General features: G+C 40.3%; 1 protein-coding gene across 1 annotated transcript; it reads left to right on the forward strand.

Annotated features, from left to right (window-relative positions):
* The first annotated feature begins 214 nt into the window (after positions 1 to 214).
* On the forward strand, positions 215 to 907 carry neurog1 (neurogenin 1). Its single transcript, XM_060836616.1, has one exon. It carries the CDS (start codon positions 215 to 217, stop codon positions 905 to 907), a length of 693 nt encoding a protein of 230 aa, XP_060692599.1.
* Positions 908 to 10,015: the final 9,108 nt, after the last annotated feature.

Here is a 10,015-nt window from a genome sequence, read left to right on the forward strand (position 1 = left end):
TCTCTGGATTTTACATCTTCACTTGCTGTCCGTTCTGCCTCCAATGTAAGCACTGCAGCATCTTTAATCGTGCTGCATTTTGTTCCTCCCCCCCCCCCCCCTTACTTTTGTATCGGGCTGTTGAGGTGTCAGTTAAAAGCATTTTCAAACAAAAAAGCTGAAACTCGATTGCTCCTGGAACGTTTCATTTTTTTTCTCTCTCTCTCCCATCAGGATGGACTGCACCTATTCTGACTGTGACCAAAGCGACCTCTCCTTCCCACTGACAGATGAAGAGGACAGGCTCAGTTTCCTCACTGCGTCACCTCCATCTTCAGTTAGCACCCCATCTGGCGAGCTCCTGCTGCCTAGTCCGTCTCCCCGCTCTAACCTGGAGAGGTCAGAGGACCCGCGGGACAAGAAGCGCAAACCCAGAGGCCGCTCGAAAGCCAAGCCCCAAAGCGGCCAGCACCTGGTGAAGCGAAGCCGGAGGACCAAAGCCAACGACCGAGAGAGGAACAGGATGCACAACCTCAACTCCGCCCTGGATGACCTCCGCAGTGTCCTGCCAACCTTCCCCGACGATGCCAAGCTGACCAAGATCGAAACCCTGCGATTCGCCCATAATTACATCTGGGCTCTGTCTGAAACCCTCAGACTGGCCGATCAGTGTATGGACAGCGGCCGCAAGCCAGTGATGCTGCCCGGCTATCTGAAAAACATCGACCCACCCAGCCCAGGCAGCGATGAGGGATCCTGGGTGACCACAGCATCCCCATCATCTGCAACCACTTGCACTTCCAGTCCAGCCAGTCCCTCCACCTCCGAAGACTATGCATATAAAAGACCTTCGGACAGCATCTTCTCATTCCGCACTATCCAAAAAGAGTTTCTCAATGAAGTGTCCTGTTTCAATGAATACCATTGAGAGGGGAACGAAACCGAAACCCATAAGTGACTGTTTCACATTTTTGCCTTAAGACTGCACGAACTTTTTTAAAAACCAGTTTTCAGTCAGTGATGGCCAGTAGAATATTCTTTTATACATATATATATATAAATATATACTGGTAGTTCTTATAGTAGAATATCAACGCAAAAAGAACATTTTGACAATTTGCTGTTTCTTTCAAACGCTGGGGTTACAAGTGATAACGATTAGCAGCGCTCTAAAGAGTTGTCAGCTCTTTCAAACCGTCTTAAGCTTTTTTCTCTCTGTGCACTTTTCTGATTTCCACAAAAGCTTTCTTTGTCTGTCATCACAGAATAGACATCAGCCTCTATTTAATGCGATTTAGGATTAAAAGAGAGAGAGAGGTTTGCTTCTGCAGACGAGGTGAAAAGTCAGCTTTACAATTTGTAAAGTCCTAATGAAGAAAAATGAGCGTGGAAATTTAGTTTGAACGCCCTGACAATAGGATGAAAGAAACAGAGAAAGGAGACAAGAAGCGGGGTTCATGCATTATGGATCCCGACCTCCGGCGCTGTTCTTAGAGTCTCGGTCATTGGACATGGGTTTCAGACCAAGCTGGGCACAGTGCCCATGTGTTATTTATTCAAGGAGATGCATTCATATGAAGATGTATTTTTTTGTATATAAAGAGTTTATTCTAATATGTGTACTTCCCAGGTTAATGTTTTGGTTCTTTATACACTGCATGTAAATAAAAAAATTTAACGTTTTTAAAAATGATTTCATGCCTGATTCTTTCAGAGGTGTCCCATCGAGAGTTATTCTGTGAGTTGAAATATCAAAATAGGATTTTCGGACTAAAATCTGCACAAATACTTCATTTTTCAAAATATCTTGATCTGAACATTAAGTAAACACTGATACATCCTTCAGTATTTCCGAACTGCGTGATAAAATATTGATTGAACTATCAATGACCCTTGGGCAACACTGATATTTTTAAAAGTTACTTTGAGATCCAAACCTAAAGTTGACCAAGATAGTTGAAAGGGGACCCGAATTGTGCGCGTGGATTTTCCTTCTCTATTTTAAAACTTATAATCATTACAAACTTCGTCATTGTCAATGGGAAAACACGGATGAGATCAGTCTTTGAAAAGGCATCAGGAAATGAAGAGAAACGCCCACTCCAAGCTGTCATTTAAAATGAATGTATACAAATTTTGAGGCAGGCAATCACACGAGAGACCACTTGACTGTCAATGGCTGCTCAAGGGACCAGTGAAGAGTGGCATCGTTGTCTTGGTGGAAGGCAACAACTGAACACAAGAGCAGCAAACTTCACAAAAACAAAAGGAAATAAAACCCGCAGGGCAAATAGAAACATAAACTGGATGAAAAGATTTTTTTTTGAAAATCTTTAGTTTTTGCAGCTGTCTTAGAACGGCGCACTGGACTTTATTTCCCTTTAGGCATTTTCTATACTAACGTTTTTTTAGAATAATGAATATATTAAGCGCTGAAGCGGTGATTCCTTTCATAAGCTCGAGTTTATGTGATTAAGCCAGTAGTCTGCATGCACACTGCCGATGGCCCCCGGGGATGGGCCGCTATTCTCGGAGTGCCTCTTTTAGCCTGTACTTAGGATCAAGCCAGGTGGTTCGGACAATCCTGTTGTATATGCACGTGTCTGGGATAGAACAGGGGCTTTAGCCGCCTCAGGAGGATAAAAAAAACCCCTCCAATTCCAATAACACTGCATCATCCATCTCAATTGGGGAAGGGCTGACAGCACAACATCGCCAAGGGGGAGAGGATAAATAAAACAACCACGTGGATGGATCCCTGCGATTTAAATCCATATCACAGATCCAGAACAAAACAAATCCCACTGAGTCGGTAAACTGCAGTTTTTAAAATCAAAAGCATCCCGCTTCGTGTAATAACATGAATGAATTTTGACTGGACAACCTGTAACCATTTGGTTTTAAACTAGGGTTTTTTTCCCCCAGTGTGTGCGTATGTTTAAATGCAACTGCAATAGTTACTTGGACCCGACGCGGAAGATAACATCCCAGAGTTTTTCGGTCGGAGATTAATATGTTGATTCGGGTGTATGCAAACTAAGGGAGCCTGAATATTTGCATTTTTTGAATGGGGCTTAGATATTTGATTTATTGCCTGGCAATATGATTCTATATTGACCTTATTCAGCTGGAGAGGTCAATTGAGCATTAGTTTGAACGAAACGCTTCATTTTCGCTGTTCTTTGACCTTGGTGATGACAAGCAGCGTCGATGTGGTGTATGATGATGCACCTCCTGGATTGATGTAAAACACGGTGTTTGGGACGTTCAGATGTCTTTGTATCACTCAATTCGCGCGCACAGTCTACTTGTCGGACGATGTAGGCAGATTCCATAGTTTGGTGAAGTGGTGAGATGCAGCTAAGCAAAAATTCAAAATAAACATGAATGCAAAAGAAAACTCGCATTGTTTTTTATTTGACCAAATAACATTTTAAATGTGTTTTTGAAAAGTCCTATATAAATATGAAAAGAGCTAATATAGGTGCTGGCACTTGAACAATGGGAACTAACCGAAACGGTTCAAGACCTCCTGAATTGTGCAAATGTGTGGCCCAAAGTTCTGCTCCCAGGTCTTTGAACCAGCAGATATGGATTTTAACGATCGTTTTCGCACTCCAAACAAAGCATGATCTGAGGTCCACCTTTCTTCCATCGATATTGGAAATAGTGACTGATGATTCCTGATGAAGGGCTCTGGCCCGAAACGTGGAATTTCCTGTTCCTTGGATGCTGCCTGACCTGCTGTGCTTTAACCAGCAACACATTTTCAGCAATAGTGACTGACATCATAATTAGTTCACAGTCCTGATGGTTTTCATCGAAGTGGTCACTTCTCGTGTACGAAAGTGGACAATCCACATTTTTAAGATTTGTTTACTTGGATGGGAAGGTGGTGGGGGAGACAACAGGTCAGAATATTCGTGGCCTCACTGAGTTTCCAGCAGGGGTCACTGGATAACAGTGGGAAGCCCGACCAGAAGTCGATTCCTCTCTGAGTAACTTGGGGAGATAGCTACCACCGTTAACTTATATGGCGTACTTACAATTTACAGCTCAACAACACAATCAGTCATGCGTGAGGAGGTAAGCATGTTTCATATTTCTCACCGTCCAGATACATATTCACACAGGGAAACAAGGTAAACATATTGGTAATGGCAACTGTCTCAATACTCACCACTTACTACATTTGGCTAACACTGAATGTACGTGCCATGAAATGCAATCTTAACTTTTAAATATTGGAACAGAACCAGAAATTGCTGGAGACAGTCAGTAGATCTGGCAGCATCTGAGGAGAAAAGAACAAAGTTTCCAAACTATGACACTTCTTCTGAACCGTTCGAAACTTTCACTCTGTTTCTCTCTACAGATGCTGCCAGACCTACTGAGTTTCTGTTTCCGTTTCAGAATATCAGCATCCGCAGTTGTTCATCTATGATTAAATATTGACGCTGCTGTAACTGTTGGCATATTCATTGTTCCAACGGTTTCAATTATTCATTGGGTGTTTTAATTTACAATCTGAATATGTTCAAAAAACGAAGTGGAAGACTAAGGTTCATTTGATCAAACGTTATAATTGAATGTTGCATGGAAAGGTATTTCATTGGTTTTCACATTTTTCATCAAAAATAACGATCAAAAAAGGTGACCACAGTCAATAAGTCATTCTGGATCTGAGTACTGAAGGATTCCCAGGGGGGAGGAATGTTGGTTTTGAAGAAAACACTGCGGTAATAATGAAATGCAATGCTGGACGTTGGAGAAATGCCCTACTTCATTGAGCAATGAACATTTCCGATCGAGTCCCTGCACCTGCCCGCCTGGACCCAGTCTTTTGTCTACGGCAGCCTCCAGGGTCTGAAATTAAAGTCCTGTCCTTCTAGGAGCAAGGTCAACTAAAGGCACAGGGATCCCCAGGGATAAGAGGGACCCGGCCTCTTCAAACCGTCAAAAACAAAAGCGTGAAAACACTGAGGATCGCATCAAACACTCACCGATTTTTTTTTCAAATCGCAAAGTGGATTTTCTTGCTAACGATGATGTCCCGGGTTTATTATAAACAGTCTACCTTTGTCTGTTAGTTCATTTGATTTAATTATAAAAGTATATATATTTCATTTTATGTTCTCTGCAGTTATCTGTAATGCATGTAAACTTCAACATTCAGGAGACCTAACTACGAGCAAATGTAAAGTCATAAATGCCGATGATAATCGCTACAATGCAATATATTTCTTTAGCCAAGATTTCATGCATTAGACTTTTGATTAAATTACAAACTTTTATTATGGTCGCTGCTTCAATGTAGTTAATTTCCTGCATTTTAAAACAACATATTTCAATTATCTATTCGGTGATTCAGTAACATCAGTAAAATGTATCGAACAAATTGGAACCATTTGCTCCTGAATATTGGCTGTCATCTTTCTGTCCTCAGCACTTTCAGTTGTTTTTTTTAACCACGTGTATAAGATATACTTATATGAATGTAGACACATTTAAATGAGAGATTATGAATATGTGTAACACGGGTGTGACGATGAAACAAAGTCTCAGGATGCCCGACTGGTAAATAATGAATGGTTGATATCAGTTGAGACAGAAGTGAGGACGTTAAAATTCATCTCAATATCCACTGATCAAAACGAGTGAAAAAGTCAGGAGTCCGGTTGGTGATTACTTCCTGTGTTGGAAAGTCAGTGGTTGCAGAATAGCAGGTGATAACAGTGCAGGACCGAACTCAGCGTATAAGGTAACACATTTATAACTCCACAATTGTTCCCACTTGGATTTTCCCCATCCCAAATTCGCACTGGAAAGCTGAAGGCAAAGTGGCATGGGAAATGTTGAGTTAGAATACGTGCGTTCTTATCCCTTTTAAAACTTTTGTTTTTAATCCACCTTTTACAAAGGAAAACAAAATCTAATTGGACGATCTGACCATTAGGCTCTGCAAAGCTACTTGAATAGTCATGTTCCTCTGCAGCAAAGTGGGCTCATCCTCTGAACCCCACTGAAGACAGCTGCGCTTCACAACCCATCTCCTAGTTCAGAGAGGAAATCTTTCACCTCCAAATGTCTTCAGTTGCAGAAACACTTTTGCCCTCTAACCCCCCTCACTAGTTCAGAGGGATTCTCCCTGATTGAAGCTCTCCTTATTGCTGGTCTATAGTTTGAACCTGACAATGCAGCTATTGCTCTGGAAACAGATTTTTGCTGCAGGCGGGAATTCTTGATCGAGTGCATGACCAAAAAGCCATGAAAGTGCTTCCAGAGCAAATCAACAATGTCAAGTATGAGTTGCAACTGAGACTAGCCGTGAAATGTCATTGAAGACTGGAGTTACCCTAACTTGACAGCCAAATCTTTAGAGGCAGCACATGTCCGAAATCACCGAGTTTCCATCCGATGGAAATAGAAATGTAGATATTTGCATATAGTGCATCGCTTGACTACAATTCTGATAGGCTATGATATCTGCTAACCTTCCTCAAGGTAGTACCGAGACATTACACTGCTTTATGTCTTAGTGTCTACTTTGAAATAGTGTCTTGAAGCAAGAAAAACACTTAATGGGGAAGCAAGTCTCTTTGGCAGCACAGCTCCATATTACATTGAAGTTCCAAACCAGATCAGGGGTCTGCAACTCGGCTGACTGAGCGGCACACATCTTTTCCAGCTTATTTCGCTCCCGTATAGGAATTTGCAACGGCTCGGTAACAAGGGTCAATGTCCTGCTCCTTTCGAATTATTTCACAACCGCGTACTGAAATAAAGAAAGAACAGTATTGTAGAGGACTCGTCTGTATTTAGCCGTATATGCAATTCAATGCACCGAGCAGCTGAATGATCTTTCTTTGTCGGTTCATTTCATCATTGCATTAATCAATACAAAATTTAGGTTAACTGTCATTCAGAAATATACATATTGCTCATATTCAGCGATCAACCAATCTGATTTTTCTTATATTTTAATGAATTTTAAAATCTGAATTTTGACACGTTCAATTAAAAGTAATTAATTTCAGCGACTTGACGAAGCTGAAATGCTTTGCTGAACAGAAAATGCAGAAGTGATAAGAAAACGTACTTCATTATTCTCCAAGAAAAACGTGATAACCCCGAAGGCAAATTTAAGATTTGGGTAATTGCTGTTAAGTCTTTCATCTGTAGGCAGTCAATCCATGTGGCATTTTATAAGTTCCTATTTTGGAAATAGAATCAGTTTGATACTTATCTCACGACTTTAGTGCATTGTCTGAGATGAAATGTCACTTTCTTTTATAAAACCTTAAGTTATCTCGGGAATGTGACTTAAAATAAGTTCTGGGATTTAAATATTAATGAGTCAAAACCTGTAACCCAATTTAAAAGATGAAAGACTTAGCAGTAATCTAGGTTTGTTCAATATATCGCATCAGTTATATGATACTATAACCTTTTGCTATAAATTCTGTGTCCTATGCTCTTGTTCCACTAGCTACCTGATAAAGGAGCAGCACTCCACAAGTTTGTACTTCCAAAAAAACCTGTTGAACTATAACCTGGTGTTGTGTGATTTTCAACTTTGTCCACCCCAGTTCAACAGCGGCATCTCCATATCGAGATTTGGGTAGTAATAGTTATTCCTGGGATGTAACTGCATGATGTTCCTTTGATTCTAGACACTGTTTTTTCTATTAAAGTACACCGATGTTTTTACTCTTATTCAATTTTCATTGTCTTTCATATTTAGAACAAAGAACAAGGAAAATTTACTGCTCAGGAACAGGTTCTTTGGCCCTCCAAACCTGACCTGATCCAAATTCATTGCCTAGACCCATCACCCAATTCCTAAGTATCTGTATCCCTCTGCTCTCCCCTACTCATGCATCTGTCCAGACACATCGTGAATGGATCTACCATGCCTGCCTCTACTACCTCTGCTGGCAATGTGTTCCAGGCACCTACCACCCTCTGTGTAAAGTACTTGCCACATGTATCCCCCTTAAACTTTTCACCTTGAACGCTTCACCTCTCGCTATTGAATCCCTCACCCTGGGAAAAAGCTTATCACTATCTACTCTGTCTTTGCCCTTCCTGATTTTGTAGACTTCAATCAGGTCCCCCCTCAATCTTCTTTTTTCTGATGAAAACAATCCTAACCTACTCAACCTCTCTTCATAGCTAACACCTTCCATACCTCGTAAACATTCTCTGCACCCTCTCCAAAGTGTCCACATCCTTTTGGTAATGTGGCGACCAGAACTGTACACAGTATTCGAAATGCGGCCGAACCAAAGTCTTGTACAATTTTAACATGTTAGAAGGCTTTTTTTCTGCTTTTTTTAAAAGGAGCCTCCTGACCCCTAATGTAGATATGTACTTAGATATTGGGAATGAGACATGAACCCATGATGTTTTGTTGTACAAATCAGAGTGAAGGACAATGCCTACAACTACGTTGAATCAGAGTATGTACTTTGGCATATAAATAATCTTTTCATCATTATATGATAGCCATTTTTAGGTAAATGCTGGTTTCATCTACAAATGCTGTATTGCATGTTAATGTAAAGAATCTCCTGCTGTGAATTCAGACCTATTGTAGGTAAATATTTTCTGGCAACATTTTGTACCCAATCATGATACATTTTTAAATTTAAAAAAACTTAGGTTGAACCATTTTCACAATGCATAGAATTTCTTAATTAACTGTAGAAGGTGCAAAAATGTTCCAGTTGGAACTTCTTTCATGGTCTAAGCCCTCACCATTCAGTCACAAGACTGAGTGGTACAAAACTGAGGTGGTTTTAAATTATTTCAGTGTAACTGATGCCAAATGCTTTGTTCTTCCACCATTGACAGAATGTGGAAGTAACAGTTTGTACTATGAAATGCCATTGAGGCCATTGATGCAAATAGGAATTCACTCAGTAATTGGCATTGACACACCTGTCAGTCCAACTCATTCATGCTGGAGCACGCTGGAGAATGTGGATGTCCCATGAATTCAAGGGTAGGTTCAATTTAACTTGAACCAAGGAACACTTCTTGGTGTAATGCACAGATCATCAATTTGTGGGAAGGATGTAAAGAAATAAATCTATGAGGAAAATACAGATAAGTGTGAACATTAAAGATTAGTTACAATGGAGGACTTAAATGACTCAAACATAGATTGCAATAGTGATAGTGTAAAGGGCAGTGATGGGCAGGTGTAACTCAATTGTGTTCAGCAGAATTTCCTACAGCACTGTGTGTCCATTCCAAGACATTGCTGGATCTAGTTCGTGGGAATGGGGTGAGCCAAGTAGAACAAGTGTCAGTGGGGGAGTATTTAGGGGATAGGGATCAATGTATATGTTTTACAATGTTGCTGGAAACAGACAATGACCAATCTAGATTAAAAATACCAACCTGTGGACAGCTGACTTCAGTGGAGTAAGAATGAAATGAGCCACATAAATTGGCATTAAACTTTGGCAGGAGAAACAGTAGCTGAGTAATGAACTACTGTCAAAAATGAGATGGATTGGATACAGACAAGTATATTCCCTCAAAAGGTTGGGAAAACAAATTCAGAGCTCCTGGGATGACAAAGGAAACAAGAAATTGTTAGAGAAGTGCACTTATAACAGGTGTCAGGGAGAAAATACAGTTGTGAACCAAACGGGTACAGAATGTTCAGAAGGGAGCAGAAAAGCAAATCAGAGAATCAAAGAGCGGTTATGAAAAAAAGACTGTGTTATAGTAAATGGAAATCCCAATGTCATCTGTAGACACGTGCAGTAAATTTATGGTAAAAGGAAGAGTTGAGCTGATAAAAATAGGGTTTACAAACTTTCTGAGTTCATTCTAAGGAAATAGGTTCTCTTTGTACTATTGCTACATGAGTTAATATCTATTTTTTTTTCCAATGCCCTTTTTTTTTGCTGTGGATTCCTTAGGCATTTCTACAACTGAAATAAATTTTCCATTCAACTTGAAGCAATTGTTTTTTGTATGAGCAGTGTTATTACAATGGAAGTATGCAATTTTTTATTTT

The sequence above is a fragment of the Hemiscyllium ocellatum genome, chromosome 16 (assembly GCF_020745735.1).
Source record: "Hemiscyllium ocellatum isolate sHemOce1 chromosome 16, sHemOce1.pat.X.cur, whole genome shotgun sequence".
Classification (NCBI taxonomy): domain Eukaryota; kingdom Metazoa; phylum Chordata; class Chondrichthyes; order Orectolobiformes; family Hemiscylliidae; genus Hemiscyllium; species Hemiscyllium ocellatum.